The 22540-nt window shown below is 36.0% G+C and overlaps 2 protein-coding genes, 1 long non-coding RNA gene and 1 pseudogene across 3 annotated transcripts; 2 read left to right on the top strand and 2 right to left on the bottom strand.

Annotated features, from left to right (window-relative positions):
• Positions 1-1069: 1069 nt before the first annotated feature.
• LOC7470187 (protein NRT1/ PTR FAMILY 4.5) lies at positions 1070-3537 on the bottom strand. The gene is made up of 5 exons (XM_002305672.4): positions 3358-3537; positions 2870-3087; positions 2344-2787; positions 2083-2210; positions 1070-1979 (listed from the first exon to the last, which is right to left on the bottom strand). The coding sequence occupies exons 1-5, from the start codon at positions 3458-3460 to the stop codon at positions 1079-1081; spliced, it is 1794 nt and encodes a 597-aa protein (XP_002305708.2). The 5' UTR covers positions 3461-3537; the 3' UTR covers positions 1070-1078.
• Positions 3538-4616: 1079 nt separating this feature from the next.
• On the top strand, positions 4617-6326 carry LOC112327317 (uncharacterized). Its single transcript, XR_002981527.2, has 3 exons — positions 4617-4726; positions 5455-5525; positions 6114-6326. It is a non-coding gene; the product is annotated as an uncharacterized LOC112327317 (long non-coding RNA).
• A 461-nt stretch (positions 6327-6787) lies between these two features.
• On the bottom strand, positions 6788-13521 carry LOC7476302 (MACPF domain-containing protein CAD1). Its single transcript, XM_002305673.4, has 6 exons — positions 13043-13521; positions 11174-11412; positions 10750-10945; positions 10358-10541; positions 9593-9747; positions 6788-7674 (listed from the first exon to the last, which is right to left on the bottom strand). The coding sequence occupies exons 1-6, from the start codon at positions 13301-13303 to the stop codon at positions 7036-7038; spliced, it is 1674 nt and encodes a 557-aa protein (XP_002305709.1). The 5' UTR covers positions 13304-13521; the 3' UTR covers positions 6788-7035.
• A 6225-nt stretch (positions 13522-19746) lies between these two features.
• On the top strand, positions 19747-21839 carry LOC127905214 (probable LRR receptor-like serine/threonine-protein kinase At1g53430; annotated as a pseudogene).
• Positions 21840-22540: the final 701 nt, after the last annotated feature.

The raw sequence follows: 22540 nt of genomic DNA, 5'->3' as shown, positions 1-22540 counted from the left end.
AGTCTTCCTCCCCATAACTTAGATAATTAATGTTTGACGCCACGGTTCTTTGATTCTTCGTTTTTCTTCAACAGAATTTAATTACAGGACAATCTTCATCTCCAAAATCCTCATCATCATCTTCTGAACTATAATCATCCCTTAGACAATCTTCAGCCATCCTTTGATTCAGATAAGAGGCTCCAACAAGGGAGTCCTTATAACTAAAACCTCTGGTTGCTACTTTTGCTTCCTTTAACCGAGCTGAACTAGTTCCCTCCGCAGTAGGCTGTTTTCCTGAATCTGAACTAGCGTGACAGGAGATCTGCTTCCTCGGAGGAGATTCCGTAGATTCTCTAGAGAGAGTCATGTTTTCTTCAACAGACAATTTGTTAGCAACTAGTTACACTACCGCAACAAAAAAAATTATTAGCAGATACACTGCTGCATTCTTTGTTGCGGCACAACAAGTGAAATCTTTTCTTGCAGTGAGAATGCCGTAACAAAAGGAGATTTATTTTCTCAATTATTTCTTCAATTGTGTTATTTTTTCAAATAAATTTTAGGATGTTGATTTAAAATAAAATAAAATCTCCTGCTGTCTGCTTGTCGTGTCACTTCACGCCCCACCCCATTAATTCATAAAATTATTTGCCAGTTCCGTCGTCATGTAAAAGTTTTCTCTGCCAGAAATGAAATAAATTTCTTTTCGAGTTCAACACTCCAAACGTTTTTTTTTTTTTTTTGTTACTTCAAATTCATTACAACCTGGTAGTGCTATCTGCTATGACATTGGCTATGAGGCAACAAAAATAAGATAAGAATGAAAAATAAAACCATAAATTTGCTTGACTACAACACAAATATTGAATTCTGCGACAATTTCAGAGTTTTCTTGATCATAAATACAACCCATGAGTTCAAGCCTCTCTTCATTGTTCGGAGAAGACGACGACGACAACAGAGCTAGTTCATACTCTTGCAGTATCATTCCATGCGATCATAAACTGAGATAGAAAAGAAATGAGAACCCATAATCTTCAAGAGAATTAATTACTGTCATTTTAATATTTTTTTTTTTTTTTGGGGGGGGGGGGGATTAATTCTCTCTTCTATCTTCTTGGTTGGCAGGAGCCTCTCTGTTCTCATTTGAAGGCAGACTAGAGTTCTGAGGCCTGTACGTGTATCTTCTAGCAACAAACAAATAGACACAGAAATTGAGGAAGCTTAATATAGAAAGCAACCAGTAAAAGAGGTTCAAATTATTCCTGTTAATATTATTGCCTGCTAACCACCCTCCACTTTTAGTACTTCCCTTCGTGACACCATTCACTATATTAACCAATATGGTGCTGAGAAAATATCCAAGTGCCATAGAACACCAAAGAAAGCAAGTAGAGATGGACTTGAGCCCTTTTGGTGCCTCTGAGTAGAAAAACTCAAGAAGTCCCACATATGTGAACATGTCTGCAATGCCGAATATGAAGAACTGAATTGATATCCATAAAGTACTGATGGGCAACGGCTGTAAGACAGGGATAGCATCTAGCATGTTATGGTCTCTTGCTACGTCTTTACGCTTCACTTCCATTAATGCAGCCGAGGCCATGGATATAGACGAGAGAATTAGACCAACCCCTATACGTTGAAGGTGAGTTATACCTGTAGGGAGGCCTGTGAACTTACGAGCAAATGGCACGACTAAGCGATCATATAGTGGGACTAAGATAATCAGGAATATGACTGGAATGATTGGTAAAGAAGCTGGGGGGATGTTGAAAGATTTGGTAATGCTGGTGTCCATGGTGAGTCCTTGTTGAATTGAGAAAGTTTGGAGTTGAGCTAGGCAAAGGGTCATGATAATGGTGCAACTAAAGACCGGCAATATGCTAAGTAAAATTTTTGCATTTTCTACTTGTGTGACCCTGCATAGTTTCCATGGATTTGGAGCTTCTGAAAACTTCTCTGTAGATGTTTGGATTGCAGCTTTATCTAGGAATCTGAACAAACAAGTTTTCATGTCTAAGATACATATATGGATTCAGTTCAGCAGTAACAAATTATATTTTGATCAATATTTGTTTATCGAATCAGAGATTTTACCTCAAAGTATCTCTGTGGGGTAGAGATTCTGCTTCGATAGCAGCTTCCTTGTCCTTGTTAATCTCATAGAGGTCTAAAGGATCTTCTGGAAGTTGAAGCTTTCGGTTACGAAATGCGGCAACATACACCTGCAAGAGAACAAATGGCAGAAATACAAAATAACTTCATCATTTAAATATATAATCTAGAAACAGTTCAGGCCACGGAAGTGTGTACTATAGTTTTTATTGTACTCCATTTTCGTGAGCAATATGGGCAAACCTGCAAAATTTCAACCACCGTGCTAGATCCTTGAACAACATGTATCCGGTGCATAGGCAATCCAGCAATAAAAACGATCACAGCCAACAACATGGAAATAGCACCAACTCCAAACCCCCAGTCCCATCCTTTGTTGTCTTGTATCCACACAAAAAATGTTAAGCTAACTGCAGCACCAAGGCAGACTGCTAGCAAGACAAAGTTGAAGTAGCTGGACATCTGAATCAACTCTTTCGGGTCTTTCTCGTCGAACTGATCAGCACCATGCGATGGCACGGAAGCTTTGGTGCCTGAAGAGCCAGCAGCAAGCACGAATAGTGAAACAAAGAGAAGCACTATATTGCCGCCTCCTACTTTCTCGCAGTGAGCAGTTGGATCTAAGATGTTGCATGGAGGTGGCTTGAGCTTGGCATAGTGAGCTTGAAAAGCAAGCAGTGATAGTCCCTGAATGAATATATATCATTTATGTCAAAACAGATGTTTATATAGAAACAACTTCATCCACTGGTTGTTTACAAATGTTTACCATCAACTCGAGACATCCTGAAATCACAGCAGTTCTGTGCCTGCCAAAGAGTGTGTCAGCAAGGACAGCAGCCACAATACTGAGGATGTAGCTGACACCCATGTAGTTGGTTACCATATTAGCTGCATCTGCTATTTGGAAGTGCATCACTCCATTGAAGTATGTCACGAAGTTCACTGCCAGAGAAATAGTTGCCATGCTTTCTAAAGCAAACATAACTGCAAGTGAAACTAAAACTATCATGATAGAAGCCACATATCATAATACAACCTAAGTGATGACTTCAGTATTAAATTTAACGAGCTTTTCATCTATATTTATTAATTAGGTGATGTTTGGGATTAAGGCTTTTTCATTGTTGTGTGTTGATTTCATTTTGAAAAATTATCTTAATTCGAAAATTTAAATTATTAGATAAGGTTTTAAAATATAATTTATATTATTTTTTAATATCCATATTATTTTTAGTATGAAGATTGGATACATGCCTAGTATAAGCAAAGAGGCCCATAATCCTCCATGTTTATTCTTTAGAGCCTGTCTTCCCTTCCAATCCACCTTTCCTTCAACAAACTCAAGTTTCTCCTGCATTAGAGCAAAAAATAGTAAGCAGTGAAGTATCAAGACTGTTAAATGAACTGGAGATGACACGAATAGAAAGACTCAAAGAACAAGGTACCATATTTTTCTAGCTTCACAGGGGTGTTTTGCTGCTGCCTGGTGCACACAAGTAACTAAATATAGAGACCAGCTTGGTATAAGCTACGATAGAGCTATAAATGCATATACTATAAGCTTTAGAATTCATCTTCTTATAATGTAAGTAGTTTTTACCACTTCTTATTGGGGCTGCAGTGCCCCACTCTTGTTTGTTTAGTTGTGGCCGCCTTTTCTTCTAATTAATATTGCCGATTACAAACTGCTGCACAAGAAAAATGAAGATATAGTGATAAACAAGAGACATTTATATATAGAACAAATAAAATAAGAATAAGTTGAGCTTTTCCTTTGAGTCCAGACATTCAGGAGAAGCAATTACAACAACTACAAGCATAAAGAATTCGGGCGTCGTCCAAAAAGGTGCCAGCATATAAACTTCTTTATATTCTCTTTGAGATTCTAGTTTTCGGACACATGTATGTCTGTCTCCTGTCAGTGACGAAATTTGAGCAGCTAGTGTTTATATGATCCTTAATTGTTGCAAGGCAGAAGTTCATGCGATGATGGAAACTCTCTCTGCTAGAAACAAGACATGTTAGAATAACGGAAACGGAATTCAAACAAAACCTTGATTCTATCATCCTGCATTTTGACTGTAAAACTATAGATTTAGTCAAGGTGTGAAGGCAAAACCACTCGTTGTCAATTGCTTTCATTGCCGGCTAAAGCATTTTGGCTACTAAGCTGTTTTTTCTTCACGATTCCTTTATTGGTAAATCACATGAGGCCGGAATGCCACATTTTCTATTGCAATTTCCAGATAAACAAATGCTTCCTTGCAAAGAACTGTTAATGTTTTTAGTGTACAAATCGGCAACTAAGCTTTCACTTGAATAGATAAAAAAAAATGGAGAAAATAATATGGAATTCGTGATGTTGATGTGATGTTTTGAAATTAAATGAGTAGGTAAAAGGCAATAAAGTCCTTGAAGGCTAAAAATGAGTATAAATGAATAAGGGGTATTGTAGTAATTGAACAAAGAATTGATAAATATAAATAGAAAAGAAAATAGAAGAGAGAGATGTGTTTTAAGAGTGAAAAACTGACGGGAGAAGAGAAGAAAAGGGGAGGAAGAATAATAGAAAAGAGGGAAAGATAAGGGAAGGAAAAGAAAGTTGGAGAAAATAAGTTTAAAGGTAAGATTATGTATAAATGTGTGTTCTTTAAGCTTTAAGTTCTGTTTTGATAAATGTTAGGGTTTTTAATATTGTGTTTTGGGTTTGATTGATGAATTAATTGGAATGTTATCGGTTGATTGTTGTGGGTAATTGGTTAATTAGTTGATTGTGAGATATTGGAGGTAAAGATGATGATTTTGAGTTATGATTTTATTTGAATGGTGAAATTGTGTTAGAAATCAGGAGATGACAGTAGGTAATCTGTGAAATTCTGGGTTTGAGGTTGAAGATGATGAAAATTCAATTTGGTCCCTTAATTTGTGAAATTACAATTTAGTCCCTAAACTTTGGGAAAATTATAATTTGATCCCTAATTGTATTTTGAGATTCTGGACAGTATTATTATGAGGTTAAGGATGATGAATCTCAGTTTGATAATTGATTTGGAATATTTTCAGTTTGGTCCCTCAATTTTGGGAATTTACATTTTAGTCCCTGAACTTTATAAAAATTACAGTTCGGTCCCTAGTTTGTTCTAGACAGAATTAAGGATGGTTTATGGGTGAAAATTCAGTATGGTTACGTATTTTCCAGATTGGTCCAATTTTGGTAAAATTACGTTTTGGTCCTTGTTTTGGAAAATTGTCGTTTTAGTCCATAAACTTAGGAGACTAAACCTGGTTTTATTTCATGCATTGGGATCTCTTGTTTGAGTTGCTTTTGAGTATATTTTCATATTGTTGTAGGTTCTCCTAACGATCCTCAATAGGATTTTCGGGTCTTTCGTCTGACATTCTTTTTAGTTATATATTTCCGGGTGAGTGGGATAATCTTTAATATGCATATATGATAAGTAAATATGTATGTTGATTATACAATGAGTACAACTCGTTAATTTCTTGAATAATTATATATGTTGCTTATTTTCCGAGTACTCATTTATTCTTGAATTTGCACTCGCAATCTGTCAAAGTAAATTCTATTTGATATGATATACGTTTCTTTGATGATTATGTGAATATCTATTATGCCTTGATATGGGACTTGTCAGTAACTCCATGCTAACGGAGAGTAGTTAGCCTGTGTGCACATAGTATTCTGTATACCTAGCTGGTGAGAGAGGCATCAGTCTGTGGCGACTGATCATCCCATAGTGGTCACCTTCGGGTGTCATCTGGTCACCTTCGGGTGTCATCTGATTTCTGACATGTACTCCACTACGTTATGATGATATGTTTAGTATGTATATGATATGTATATGATATGTTTAGTATGTATATGTATATGTATATCAAGATAAATGATCTTGTGAACTATTAATATCAAGAATATCTAAAATGTATATTAATTATTATTCCCTCACTAAGTTGGTTGAACTCACCTCTCATTCTTAATATTATTTCAGGTTCTTAGTTTCCGATAGTAGGTGAACTTTGTTGAGTGTTTCTGCTTCTTCAGTTTTGGGTTAGTATGCCTTGCTTATCTTTCAAAGCTGTTTGATTCGATGTCTTAGGCGCTCCACTATTACCTTGTTTTAATTAAGTTTGGATTTTGACAATGTAATGAGTATTATGGATTATTGTTTTTGTTTTAATTACTAATGAGGAGTTTTAAACTATCTTTTGGTTTCATCAGTTTTGAAAAATATAATATTTCTGAAGATTATGAAATGCTGCGTATTTTTGAATAAATTGTTCTTTTGATATGTTCGTTTTGAGGCTTAGCGCGGGCGGGATGTCCTACCGGCACCGCCCCTGCGTTGCCGGTCACAGACCCGGGATTCGGGTCGTGACAATTGATGTGGCTGCTGTTTCATTCTCTCTGTCTCCTGGCCTTGTTTTGGCGGTGAAGGATTTTCAGGTAGGCTCCGAAAAATTAAACTTGCCGTTGCTTTCAAATTTATCGTAGCTGTTTAGCGTCTTCAAACAAGTTCACAAAGGAAAAGGCAACCTGAGACTACGCGAGGGGTACAAGACGGAGATTTATCAAAACGAAGAGACAGTCGAAAAACATAACAAAGCAAATTAAGAACGCTCAAAAGCTGTATTGAAGACCTTAAAATGGACGAACAACTTCATATCAGCTAAAAACAAGTTTATTATTATAGGTCTGAACAGACGTGTTTTACCAAACAAAAATGGGAACAAGATTTAGAAGAAAAGAACCCCTCTCACACTAAATCAGGTTACTGTCAACTAAGGGAGCTAAAACAACAAAGAAAAAAGAACACAATGTACAGAAGAACAAATGAACTGGGATGCCTGTGCAAAGAATATTCAACTATGCTTACATGTGATAAGGGCAATCCTAAAATATAAAACAATCAATCAATAATTCAATAATGAGTACTTGACACGCAAAACAATCTTTCCTTTATCCACCCCAAGCTTAGCTCCTGTTACCAGCCAATGACCTGGAACGTCTTGTGGCCCCTTTGACATTTCACTCATGTCGACAATTTTTGCCAATTTGCCAACATGGCCATCTTCTTTCTTATCGTTGGAGGGTTTCTCGTTTGGAACAGATGAGGATGCACCATTGGTTCTCTGGGCAGAAGGGTTGGAGGGGCTATGATCCCATACAGAACGCCTTATTGTACAACCTGGAACTTTTGAAAATAGGAGTTTAAGGTGTAACACATTTTTGGCACCAAAATCCCAAACACCAAGCTGAGCCCCGGTCACAATGTGAACACCAGAGAGGTCTCCAATGGAAGTGTCAGCATACTCTATCGGTGCAGTGCTTACATGGGAGAAGTTCTTCCACTTGATAGGCTCAAACCAGCGGCTGTCTTGCTCCTCAGGACCTTGCCACTTGGGGGCTCCTATGGCCACATATGCATCCCAATGGGGTTGAAGAACTTTTGGAAGAGATACAAGATGCTGCAAATGGATGGAAAGTCTGTTCTGCTTGATGCCCTCTAGGCTAAGTCTTAGACCAGTAACTGGCTTACGGCCAACTGTTACCTGCAGAATCATAAATGTTTATACTTTAGTAGAAAAGAAAACATGTATGGATGCTCGCGCTGGTAAGGTTTGTCAAAAAGAGTGCATGTTGAAATTTTGTTTAACATCATGGTTAATGGGCATATTTGAAACCAAATTAAATTTAAATCTAAATTAAAAGTGAGGTCCACTTATTATTTTTGGGTTAAAACTTAGTTTGAATTTAATTTCCAATATAAATTCTTTAACATGGAAAATTAACATGATTTAAATTATTGTAGGTGAATGAGAAATTGATCTCAAAAAACTTTTAATTGGCATGTTTTGAGGAAATCCAAAACCTTCTAAAAGCTTTTATCATATTTAGGAAAGAAACAAACTTTCTTAGTGGTTTATTTAGTAAGTGTTTGTTTTTGCATTACAACTTGTTTTTCAAAGTATTTTTCAAATTGTTTTTTACTTGAAAAAGCATCAAATTGATGCTTTTCTAGGTGTTATGGGATGGTTATAATGTGCTGATGTCAAAAATAAAAAAAATTCTGAAAAAAAACATCATTTTGATGTATTTTCAATTGAAAAACATTTTTGAAAAGCATCTTGCACCACAATACTAAACACACACCTAGTAGGAATGGGAAAAGTTAAAATTGGATCAAGATAGCACCCAAGCTTTTAGAGAGTAAAGGACATAAGCAAAGTGGATTTTGGACTTAAACCCACATGCATGACTCAACTCGTGCTTGGCCCTAGAAATGGGTTTATTTTAAAATAAATTTTTTGGTTACAAAAGATTATTTTTTGTCTATCTATTTTAGACTTGGGTTTGGATTTATAATTCTTTGGCCATTAAAGAATTAATTTTTATCAGCTCTTTGTTTTGTCTACCCATTATTAAAAAGATTTGATCAGTTTTCTTCTATAAGGTTTTTTTTGCAAATCTGAACAGTTTTTTCATCTAAAACACATATGATTTAAAGCCAAAAGGTTCATGTTTAATTCTGGTTTTATGGTGAGTAATCAAAGCTGATAATAGAAAAAAATTAATTAGATAATTGCCAGAATTAATTCTAGATCAATTTGGTTCCAAAATCATTTATAATAGGGATTGAAAAGGAGCGTTTTGGGATTGGTTTTTTCTATGCATGTTCTGCATAATTTCAACTCTTTTTTACCTAATTTCTCATCTAATCCTTCGTTTTTAAGTTGTATTCCTTCATAAGTCTCCTCCTAATCTAAAGTTTAGTATTAGTACTTGTAGAGAGGTTTTAAGTCCAATTTATTTTTTGTTCCTTGGGTCTTGTTTAAAAGTGGCGCAACTAAACAAGATGGTGGTGTAGCAATCCTGATGATCTTATTGAAGAAAGTCATTTTTCATCAAGTGAGAGAAATTTTCCGCCAGATGAAGAAAAACACAATGGAATTCTACGTATTTACAACTTACACTCATTTCATTTTATCCGATCTTGATACACCTCAGAAAGATGCAAGTCCACCAACGACACTTGCTTGTCAGGTGCTAGTGTAAATAGTAGCACTCTTATTGGTAAAGCTTTCTCTTCAAGGCTTACTATTATGAAAAGTATTGTTCTTTAAGTTGTGCTTAAGTTCTCAAAACCTCAATCCAACATCCATCACCACAAACAAATTAGGGGAAATTGTAATTTTTATAGTTCAGCTAATTATGGATGACAATTTACAATTTGTTTGCTGCTGGAACTTTCCCTTCTTTTTTAAGATATGAGAGGTCATCACAGGATTAACAACTCGAGTAATTTTAAAACGGCGGTTTTGAATGAAGCATGAGAAGCAAAAATGACAAAAGAAAACATATTACAAACTATTTAGGAAGCTACTATCCTTGACTTTCTTAATATCACATGCTATTAATTCAACATTAATTTCCATTACCATGTGAAGAAGATATACTTCGAAAACATACCTGATCTGGGCTTATATACAGCTTGGGACCCATCAAGCTGAACTGAAGAGATTGACAAACAGGCTCCTTTCTTTGAAGGTTATTCTGCTCTGGAGCCCAGCCTTTAGCAATTTGAAAATCCAAGAAATACTGCAAATCCTCTATAGGTGGCTTGTCTGATAAAGGGAAAAACACAAGAAAAAATATTTCAACTAGAAATGTCGAGATTTTTTTAAAAGGTGGCATGCAACACAAGTATTCCTAGAAGATTACTCATCCTAGTTCTACACTCGCCTAAGCACATTTGTACACTTCAAAGCTATCATGGGATCCATTGCATTACTGCTGGTGTGATCACAACTACGAATGTCTAAAATTTTAAATTATTCAAATCAGTAACTTTTATGTTAGATAATAGTTCAGAGTATCTACTCAAGGAATATGCAAAATTCAACAATCCAATTTTCACTTAGATCATACCCAAATCATCTCTAAGACTTTGTTGGTCAGAAGATTGAGCTTTAAGAAAAGGTTAATAACCTTTTACTACATTAATTTTTCACCCTTGTTGCAAGTGCAACAAAATAAACTCTTTATCATACAGGCTATTGAAAAACTTCTTGCTCAAGATTGGCAAAATGCTTTAGAAAAGAAAAAAATAATAATTAATCATCACGACAAAGATTTCGTTTAAAAATCCTTGACCAAAACAAATATATTATAAATTAAAATCAAATTTGAATTTCAAACCACAAAAGAGAACACAGGTATGGGATTAGAACTTACACTCCAAATACAAGTCAACTGCCCGGGCCAAATGCTTTATTCCAGGCACTCTTTCAAGGAGAGACACGATAGGTGTAAATGTCATGTTAATCACATCTGGTGCCAATTGCACGGTCTCTGCCCATTTGGCATGACTCTGTTCAAGATCATCACCTCCTCTCCTTCTGAAAATCACTGTTACGTCCTACAGCAAGGAATTTAACTTGTAAATATTTCAGTAACTTCAGAGTAGAAAAGTAATTTAGGAAAAGAAACAGCAAGTGTAAGAGACAAGAATGTGCAATGTAATAAGAAGAGGCTGTGTCAAGAAAAGACTGGGTGAACTGATGAAAGCCATCAATTGATGGCATGGTTTAGTTAAATAAATAAGGGAGCAATTCCATAACACTAACCTTGTCCTTATATTTCAAGGGGGCAGCAATTGATGTGCTTGTTGAGTCTTGAAACCTTTGATCTGCAATGTCTTTCACATAGTTCTCAATATCGGATACTGACAAAGGAGAAGCTTGGTGCTGCCTGATATAAACAACATCCCGTCCACCAATTGTTGCAGATGTGACTATATGGGTACCATAGCTTTCAATGAAGCTGGAAAAGTAAATAAAACCACAGGTACCAATCAAAAAGCTGATGTTTCCAAACTATTTGATATGATCAAGGGATTCTAACAGATGAATTTCTTGTAGTTATGATGCTCTTTAATGGCATTATAGGTAAGTAAAGAATGACAGGTTTCCACACCAGCAAACTCATGTATTATATTATAAATTTTTGTTAAGTTCTTTTCTATAAGCAATGAGAGCCACAACAAAATACCTTGCCAAGGATGCAGGATCCCAGGAGGAAGGAACAGCACGCTTGACTTCCTCAAGCAAAACTAAGTTAACTTTGGCTATCTGAACTTTATACAAGGGAATGAAATGCCCAACCATTGCAAGGGATTTTGTTCCAGCTGCATCAACTTGCCAAGAGCCAGTGAAATTGAACATGCCATTAAAGCTTCCGAGAGGAATTCGTCCTGATATACCTGATTTTTCATTGAATTGTCCTGCCATCTGAAAATTCAAGCAAAACGTTTATTTTGAACTCCACATTTCACTACATTAGTAATTCAACAATAAATAGAAACTTCACTACAATAATAATGACGACAAAAAAAAAAAACCCCATTAAAAAGGGCATACTGATCAATAAATATACATTTCTGCAGAAATGATTCACCATGAACACGGACACGGACACGGACACGGACACGGACAGCAATAAAAGCCATAATATTGATGAAAACTATACAAAAAAAAGACATGCTATTTGATCCAGTCCATAAATTATGACGTTTTATTTATAGTCAACTTAAGAGTGAAATCATTAAGGTCCATCAATGGAATAAATAAATATAGAGTAAAGAATCTGAGAACCACTGATCAATAAATATAAATTTCTGCAGAAATGATTCACCATGAACACCAAAGATGATTAAAGACCAGAAAGCTTGAAAAAACAAGATAAAATCTGGATCCAGACTGGAAATCAGTAATGGTAATGGTAATGATAGAGAGAATTTAAGCACCTTCAACACACCAGAAAAAATATTAGCATTTCAATCTATTCTTCTTCACCAATATATTCATATGCATTTATCTACCATCAATATTCCAAATCAAAGAGTTCATCATCTTTGTGCTCGTAAAGTATAGCTTAGTTGTTTAGTTCTTGGGCCATTTGGCCCCTTCACCAGGAAAGAAATGTATGCAGAGGATGCCTTTTGTTGAGCCCAAGCTTTGAACACAAAGTGTTTATCAAAATCCATGAATACAACCACCTTCATAAATCAAAACAGTTGCAACAGAACATTCATACATGACCTGGGACTTTTCATGAGCATGATAGAATTTCTTCTCGAAATCACAACATCGCAGAAATTACAGAAATGTAAAAATGAAAAGGTCTCCATAAACTAAGAAAAAACGTAATCGTAAATGCCCCTTGGTTAAAAGGTGGGCAAGATACTGGGCATAAAAGTTACGCCACAATCTCTAAGAATTTAGCAGTTACATCAATAATCCTTATTTTTGGTTTCACATCACAGCAATGTGAAAATATTTTATTATTAGCCAAATAAATTCGCTGCATGCACACCACCAGAAGTTGAAAAAATAAGTATTACGGAGAAATTATCTAAAACCTCAAGTTGATTGGCTCCCGAAGATGAACAAAATTATGTTATTCTTTAGGCATCACACTAATTTAATTTATCAAGCCTGCTATGACAAAACTAAAAAATGAAAACTTTTCTCTAACTGACTTCCTAAATTTGCATTTTCAGTAACCTCATCCGAAATTAAATCATCAATGCAGTAATGGGCTAGAGGGCTGGGGGGGTGTCCATTCTAACTCACTTTTCCAGATTAGCTAGGCATATATGAATTGCGCCTGCCAACAACATTAGAACAACATATTTCTGAGTTCAAGAACATTTAACACAAGAAAAGCTATAATCTTTCAACATTGGACTTCAAGAGCAACAAGGCATAGAATCAAATAACCCAGACATGAAAATCCCAACAAGAACAAGGTGGCATGCGATGAACATAAGTTTTAGGACTAACCAAATCACAAAAAGCTCAGCCTAACATAAGAAAAAATGACCAGATAACGATTGAAAAGAAGAGGAAGAAAAATCACCTCATGAAAGGAGCATACAGGAATTCTCTCAATGCTTCTATTCTCTTTAGAGCAATCAATATCAAAAGAAACATTAGGCAGCACAACCCCATGAGAGATATCAAGATCTCGTGTATGTTCATCATCAATATGAACCAACCTAGACCCAGTAGCTCCTTTGCAATACAAAAGCCTTATATCAGATGTAACATCAAAGCCACGACCCAAAGCTTGAATGGAGTTGCAGAGAGTAGTCGTCAAAGCATCAGAACTCAAGCTCATCTTTATCAACTAATAAAAATTATTTTTTTGGCATAAATGAGAAATCTTTGTAGTTGTTGGATTAGTATTTATTTAAGGATTAGATTTGCATTTCTTGAATTTTGATTTGTTTTTGTTGTTTGACTGTAATAATGGGCTAAAAACGCGTTGCGTTTGTGGGTGTTTGTGTTCGGGCAAGAGAGGATGTTGTGAGTTGACCGGCCCTATTAGATCCTCGTCTCGTCTCCCTTTGCGCTCACCTCTTCAAAATTCTCTTTTAGACAGCTACCTATCTTCTTTTGACTTGCGTGCAGTTTCTTTTTCTTTTTCTTTTTCTTTTTCTTTTTCTTTGTAAAGGTACTCCCAAGTACTCTAGTTTTTTTACTCCCTAACTTGCTATATCAATTATTTTAAATCAATAGAAGTTTAGATTATCTTTAAAAATTTCTACATTGTATATTTTATATAATTCATTTTTGATAATAATAATAATAATAATAATAATAATAATAATAAGTCATTCATTTTTATTAAATAATATTAAAGTTAGCAAATCTAAAAAGAAAAATAATATTTAGGAAAAGAAATAATGTGAGAAGATGGAAAAAAAACCCATAAAGAGAGGAGCACGAGCTCTTGTGTTATGAACGAATGTGTTGAATGGCTTGAATTTGCCTGACTTGACTTGCTTTTGCTTGGCCTTTCCTACATGGTGACCAAGTTATATATAAATCTTGGTTATATCATTTTACCTCATGGAGCATTAAAAATAGTGTTCCAGATACCTTGTGATATGTGAAGTTACAAATACCTTGTAGTGTGTGGAGTTGAGTTATATTATTGATAGAGAGGTTGGTGTTGGCATTAGTTAGTGTTAATTGGCAATACCATGCATAATTTTTGTGCGTGAAGGTGCGGAAGCGTGTGCTATTGTAATGTAGGGCACCACTTCCTACAACTCATAATATAATTTAGTTTTGTGCACTAGCATGAAAATTTATATAGTTTTGGGATTCACAAAAGGAAGCTAACCGTTTGGGCTTGTTCTAGGTAGCTGGTAGGAGAAATCTCATTTTATTTAGGCCTAGCCTAAATGACTAGGAAAAAAACCTCCTTATTTCTTGTGTCTGGCCCAAGTAGCTAAGATGAAAAACCCTATCACTTAGCTCCAACCCAAGCAATTTAGAGGAAAATCCCCTTGCTGCTTGGACCTAGCCTAAACAACTATGATGAAAAATCACTACAACTTATGGCTAGTTTAAATGGCTGGTTTTTTTTTTAATTTATGTGCACCATTTTTTTATCAATGTATATACTTTGTAGTCAATTGATTGGTTATATGTGACAACAACTTTGTTCATGTAAGAGCATATTTATTATTAATAAAGATTTTTTTATCTTTGATATTCATCTATGTTTAATTAATTAATTTAGAGTAAAGATAAAGTCATTAGAACAAAAATATTTTGAAAATAAAATTATAAAGTTGTTATAATTATGAGATTTATATTGCATCAAAGCATTGTTCATAAATATTAATGGTTGATGCTCTATTAATGCTCATGTGACAGTTGTATAAGTGATCCTTAAAATTGATATTATTAAGTTATCTTATATAAAGAATATTATACTTGAATCTTAACTACATGTTCTCTTAATCAAAAGCAACAAACAGGAAGATATTGGATATAACATGAACTATATGAAGGTATTTAAGTAATCAAGAGAAGATTCATCACTCTAAATAAATTAGAAATTACACAGAATAACAAGATTGCTTTGTTGTTCTTCAAACTTCCTCTGTCAGCTTTCTTGCTTTCTTTATGGTATCAGAGCAGTGGTTTAGCACCTAATACTGCTCATTATTTTGCTTCCGCTAACATCACCATGACAGAAACACCATCAGAAAAATACTTGTCAGAAACAATGGATTTTTATGATCCTTCCTACATTTATCCCTCAGATCACATCAATCACGCCATTGTCACCCAACTTTTGGAAGGTGACAATCATGCAACATGGAGCCGCGCCATGATGATGTCTCTGGAGGCCAAAAATAAGCTTGGTTTCATTGATGGAACAATAAAAGCACCTTCAGAGACAGATCCTAAATATAGAGCTTGGAGACGATGCAATCAGATTATAAAGTCATGGATTCTCAACTCCATCAGTCCATCCTTAACAAATACTGTAATCTTCTCTGATACTGCTGCTGATGTCTGGGCAGATCTCAGTGAGCGTTTCTCTCAAGGAAATCTGTCACGCATATTTGAGCTTAAACGAGGGATTGTTGAACATCGTCAACAACAACAGACCATAGCAGCTTATTATTCAGCACTCAAGTCCTTTTGGGATGAATTAGGATCATATAATGATCCACCTTTATGTAACTGTGCAGGACTAAAACAGATTGCTGAAACAGAAGAACATGAACGAATTTTCCAATTCCTCATGGGGCTGAATGATACATATTCTGCTATCCGTGGACAGATCCTGTTGATGCAGCCACTCCCTAACATCAGGAAAATATAGTCACTCCTACTTCAAGAGGAAAAACAACGGCAACTCACTGAAGCCAATGACAGCCCCATTCATGCCATGAATGTGAAAAGGAACACAAGGATCACAAAGAACAGACAATCCACACGGCTACAAAACAACAAGGGCAAATCTTTATTTTGCTCACACTGTGAGGGAGATACACATACGGTTGACCATTGCTATTACATCATTGGATTTCCACCAAGACATAAATTTCATGGCAGAGAAATCAAACCACTAAATCGACACAAACGACTTACAGTCAATAAAGCCAGCAACATAATCAAACCCAACACGGCAACAAGCAGACTTCAGACCTTTCCTCAGTTCACAGAAGAGGAATACAATCAAATAAGGACATTACTTGGTAAAAATCAGTTCTATGGAAATGTGACAGGTAAACACAATTCTAAATGTCATAAAGCATGGATCATTGACAGTGGTACCAGTGATCATATATCATCTTCTTCTCATTTACTATCTCAAACAGCACGTCATGATATTGTTCATTTACCTGATGGCTCACATATAAAAACCTTATCAGTTGGTAATGCACAAGTTAACCAACACTTGTGCATCAAGAATGTCCTCCACATACCATCCTTTCAAGTTAATCTTCTCTCAGTCAGTAAACACACCCATGACTTAAATTGTATCATCACTTTCCATCCTAACTTCTGTATCTTGCAGGACCTGAACACGATAAAGATGATTGGCCTGGGGAAGGAGCATAACGGCTTGTACTATCTATCTGAGCACACAGCTATCAAACCACCATAAAAAATTCAAGCCAACACCATTTCCACCATCCTAGATTTATGGCACTGTCACTTAGGACACCCCTCTGCTGCACCATTATAATTTTTATCTAAGACGATTCCTAATTTTTCTATTCATCATCTTATGCATTGTGACATTTGTCCTATGGCAAAACAAACCAGACTACCTTTCAATATGAGTTCTATTTCCTCACATGCATCTTTTGATCTTATACATTGTGACATATGGGGTCCTCATCGCACACATACACACTCAGGTGCTTGCTATTTTTTAACCATTGTAGACGATTGCTCACATTACACTTGGATCCATCTTATGAAGCTTAAATCTGAAACACAAACCTTACTCAAGTCCTTTATTGCGTTTGTCAAAACACAATTCTAATGTAATGTTAAATGTGTAAGAGCAGACAATGGGAGTGAGTTTACTTCCATGCGACCCTTTTTCAATGGTTTAGGAATTCTCTTTCAACACTCATGTCCAGCCACACCACAACAAAATGGTGTCGTAGAGCGCAAACATCATCGTCTTTTAAACGTTGCTCGCGCTCTACGCTTCCAAGCTTGTTTGCCACTTCAATTTTGGGGGGGAAGTATACTCACTACAGCCTATATAATCAATCGCTTGCCTACACCCATTCTTTCCAAAGCCTCACCCTATGAGAAGCTGCACAATACCATACCTACATACCATCACATGAAGGTTTTTTATTGTCTTTGTTATGCCACCATTATTACACCCTCACACAAATTTGATTCTAGAGCACGCAAATATATTTTTGTGGGTTATCCTTTGGGTCAAAAGGCATATCACCTTTATGATCTCTCAACTCACACGTTTTTCTCTAGCCGCGATGTCACTTTTCATGAATCTATATTCCCCTTCTCTACTCAACTACAAAACACACAGTCTGATCATCCAAACACCTACACCTCCAGCTTACCCTTATCAGCTCTTATTCCTCCTCAAACACTATCCATTCCTTCCTCTCTTTTAGGCGAACCATCTACCTTACCTTTACTATCCTCCTCCAACGATAACACACTTTCCTCTCATATGCCTTATCCTCCCTCAAACCATGTTTTGCCATCATCTCCTACCAATATCCCTAGCCTTGTTGAGCCACTCTTATCACCACATGTTTCCACACCGCCTGCATTCCCACGTCGAAGTACTAGAACCCACACCCGCCCCTCCCACCTCCAAGATTATCACTGCTTTCATGCCACCTTGCTTCCCCCTGGCTCGTCATGTTCTCGTTCAGGTACTCACCATCCTTTATCTAAATTTGTTTCTTATACTCATTTATCTCTCTCTCACCGTGCTTTTATTACAAGCCTTTCTGCCCACAGTGAGCCTACATCATTTGCACAGGTTACCTCTGATCCCCGGTGGCAGGATGCCATGCAAACTGAATTAACAGCTCTTGAACTAAACAATACCTGGACATTATGCCCCTTACCGGCAGGTAAACGTGCCATTAGGAGCAGATGGGTATATAAGCTTAAATACCACTCTGATGGCACCATCGACTGGTTCAAAGCTCGCCTAGTTGCCAAGGGTTACACACAATTGGAAGGTCTTGACTACACAAACACCTTCTCCCCTGTTGCCAAGTTAGTTACTCTTAAATGCTTGTTTGTTGTTGCTGTTGTCCGTCACTGGCCTTTACACCAACTCGATGTTCAAAATGCCTTCCTTCACGGTGATTTGAATGAAGAGGTTTACATGTAACCTCCTCCTAGCCTTCCTCATTAGGGGGCGAATATTGTGTGTCGACTTCAGAAGTCCTTTTACGGTTTAAAGCAGGCATCACGTAACTGGTTCTTAAAATTTTCCACAGCCACCAAAAGCTTTGAATTTCAACAATCCAAAGCAGACTACTCTCTGTTTACTAAGGTACAAGGTGCTTCCTTTACAGCAATACTACTCTAAGTTGATGATATGATCATCACAGGAAATGACACTACCACAGTTGGAAAACTTAAAAGGTTTCTTCACAACCATTTTCGGATTAAGGATTTGGGCAATCTCAAGTACTTCCTTGGAATGGAAGTTGCCTACTCCAAACAAGGTATTGTCATCTCCCAACGTAAATACACTCTTGATATACTTAAAGATGCAGGTATGATTGGGTCAAGACTAACTAAAATTCCAATGGAATAAAACCAACGACTCACCCCTTCAGAAAGTGAACTGCTCAAAGATCCATCACCATATCGACGCCTTGTCGGTCGTCTTCTATATCTCACCATCACAAGGCCAGACATTACCTTCTTAGTCAATTCATGCAACAACCAAGAAAACCTCACCTGGATGCAGCTCACCGTGTCCTACGATATTTGAAGCTGGCATCAGGACAAGGCATTTTGTTTCCATCACATGGAAAGTTACAGTTGAAAGGGTATTGTGATGCTGATTGGGCAAGTTGTCCAACAACCAGGCGATCTATTACTAGGTTCTGTGTTTTCCTTGGAGGAGCTCCCATATCTTGGAAGAGTAAGAAACAGTCGGTCGTATCACGTTCTTCAGCAGAATCAGAATATACATCAATGACATCGCTTACCTATAAGTTGGTTTGGCTTAAACAGCTCCTATGTGATTTGCAGGTGCCACACTCGTAGCCAACCCTCCTATACTGTGACAACCAAGTTGCATTACACATCGCAACCAACTTTGTATTTCATAAACGCACAAAATATATCGAGATTGATTGTCATATTGTGCGTGAGAAAATACAATCAGGATTGATAAAGACCACTTATGTATCTTTAACACAGCAGATAACAGATATATTCACAAAGCCTCTTGGTAGCCTGTTATTTCATAATCTGCTGCGCAAGCTGGGAACCTTGGACATCCATGCTCCAGCTTGAGGGGGCGTGTTAAAATTCGGAATCAAAACAGTTAAAGCTTGATTTGTAAATCATATCTTAGAGATTTAGTTTGATTGTAATTTCTGTAATTAAGTCCTAAATATTAGTTGCTAATCTGTCAGTTTACTTATTTAGACGATCTTTTCTATATAAACTATGTATATGCACTGTAGAAATTACACAGAATAACAAGACTGCTTTGCTGTTCTTCAAACTTCCTCTGTCAACTTTCTTGCTTTCTTTACTAGCAATAAACGCCTATTTGATATGGCAATTCAGGTGAGTAATCAATTCATATATTCAGGGTGCTATTCTCTGAAACTGCTCTAATGAAGTATAAAATTCTGATAGGACAAGAAGGTGCAAGAAAATTTCAATGTAAGAGAAGCAGCAAAGGGAATAAATGGAAGTGTAACTTTGGACTTTATTGCTACTGTGAAAAACAACCGACTGGATATCCACTTATACTGGTCTGGAAAGGGTTCGATTAGTTCTCCAATGGAATATTATGGTCCTCTTATATCTGCCATTTCGATTTCTCCTGGTTACTAGCTGTCTCAAAAAATTTATTTATGCTGTCACATTTAGTTTCTTTTCTCTAACATCCTGTTAAGTTCTCACCTGTAGTTCCCAGAAAATCTGGCAGAAAACCATCAGCAATGAGTATTGCTGCACTTACAGGCTCTGCTTTACTTTTGCCACTACTGGTTGCAATTTCCATTTGTAAAATGGGCTGGCTAGGTGGCAAAGGAAAATCTCACAGTGAAGGTGAGAATGTACATTGTTTGGAGTCTGTTTTGACTTTAGACTTGCCAAAGTTTGTAACTCCTCCTGTTTACAAGATCTTTTTCCTTATGAGTTCGTGTTTGATGGCTGATGTTATGGTGCAGAATTAAATTGTGTCGAACTCATACCAGCAGGTTCTTTTAAATTCCGGGAAGTAAAAGTTGCAACTCAAAATTTTAGTCCTTCAAACAAGATTGGTGAAGGAGGATTTGGACCTGTTTTTAAGGTCTATGCCACTACATATTTGTTTAGAAAGTCCTCGAGATTCTACAGGTTTGCCTAATAAGTGAAGTGATTGCAGGGAGTTCTTCCAAATGGAGCAGCAATAGCTGTCAAACAACTGTCTTCCAAATCGAAGCAAGGAACTCGAGAGTTTTTGAATATGGAGCATCAAAATATCATACTGTTTTTATAATAGTACAATCCTAAATAATGCAAGTATATGGTTAGGTGCAGGACCTGAAGAACTGAAATTAAGACTCAACTGGCCAACCAGGTTTAAAATCTGCCTTGGCATATAGCTAGAGGTCTGGCATTTCTCCACGAAGAATCCAATACATAGAGATATTAAGCCCACAAATGTGCTACCGTGACAAGGATCTCAATGCAATGATATTAGATTTTGGACTGGCTAAACTCTATGAAGCAGAACATACACTTGTTATCACTAGAATTGCTGGAACCACGTAAAGCCTTCCATACCTCTAAAGATTGTTATTTTGCAGGAAAAACATTATCTCAGTAAATTTACGGAGATTTTTTTTTTCTGAAACATTTTGAATTGTCCTAAGGAATTACATCTCCATAACTTATGGTATTTCATGCAGAGGATATATGGCCCCAGAATATGCCATGTGAGGTTATTTAACAAGCAAGGCAGATGTTTACAGCTTTGGGGTGGTTGCCTTGGAAATTGTCAGTGGTAAAAATGGCACCAGTTACAGGCCAAATGATGAGAGTGCCTGCTTGCTTGATTTGGTAATTAAAGCTAGCTTACCATTATTTTCATGTGCTCTCATGATCTTGTGGCATCTTGTATAAAGGAGTTGATCATGCTAAGTGGTTGCTACTGTAGTCAGTTGTCTGCAGCATATGTAAGATGATAGGTTACTTATCTGGTAAGAGTTTATAGACATACAGAGCAAAGGGAAGGCATTTCTCCATTGATTAAGAAGTTTCATATTCTATTTGTTGTATTTCAGGCTTATGTTTTGCAAGAGAAAGGAGAGTTAATATCGCTAGTCGATCCAGTCTTGGGATATGATTATTCAGTGAAACAAGAAATGATAATCTTAGACTTGGCAATGCTATGCACCAATCCATCCCCTACTCTGAGGCCAGCTATGTCTGAAGTAGTAAAGATTCTTGAAGGGAAAAGTAAGATGAAGGCTCCTTCATTCAATGTCCCTTACTCAGCTGACGATTTTGCAAAGGCCAAGGTTGTCGCTTGCCTCATTCCTCGTGTTCGTTTTGGCAACAATTCTACAGGAAGGTCATCAAATGCTGTTTCTTATGATGTTTTGAGTCGAGATGAAGATGCCTATGGCATTTTCGAAGATTGTTCATCAAATTAAGTAGTTATCTTAGTAAAATAATTTAATTTTGTTAATTTGTTAATACCTCGGATGATGATAATAATAATAATAATAATAATAATAATAATAATAATAATAATAATAATAATAAAGAATTTTTCACCGGATAGGAAAAAAATTGTATTCAAACTTGGGATTTTTTTTTTGTTTTTACATTAGCAAAATAAAAAAATATCACAATCCAAAAACTATTTAGAAAATAGCACAATCACAAGTGTCTGCTATTGTTAAATGGCCTTACATAAATTACATTACAATGAAAAGAATACATGAAATATATATATATATATATATGAGAAAAAAAATATTTGATAATAACTTTACTAATACCGTTAAAAAAATTTAAATAGACAAATACAATAACATTAAAAAAAATCATCAATAATAACTAAAGTATGTCATATAAAATCGTCTAAAAATATATGATTTATATTATTTTTAGAATATTTATGTGGCTTATTTTAATTATTATTAATATTTTTTTTTATGTTGTTAGATTTAATTTGTCAAAAATTTTATAATAATCCTGTTGATGTTGTCATTAGAATTTTAATATATATTTAAAATCTTTTTCTTTTCTTTTTCTCCCTCCTCTTTGCGAGACTCACGATCCAATTACAATGATAACAGAGTTTTTTTTCTGCCATCACCACCACTGGTCCACTACGATATAATTCTGA

Source organism: Populus trichocarpa, chromosome 4 (genome assembly GCF_000002775.5).
Source record: "Populus trichocarpa isolate Nisqually-1 chromosome 4, P.trichocarpa_v4.1, whole genome shotgun sequence".
In the NCBI taxonomy this organism is placed as follows: Eukaryota; Viridiplantae; Streptophyta; class Magnoliopsida; order Malpighiales; family Salicaceae; genus Populus; species Populus trichocarpa.
The sequence above is the reverse complement of the archived record's forward strand: the minus strand, read 5'-3'. Positions and strand labels throughout refer to the sequence as shown.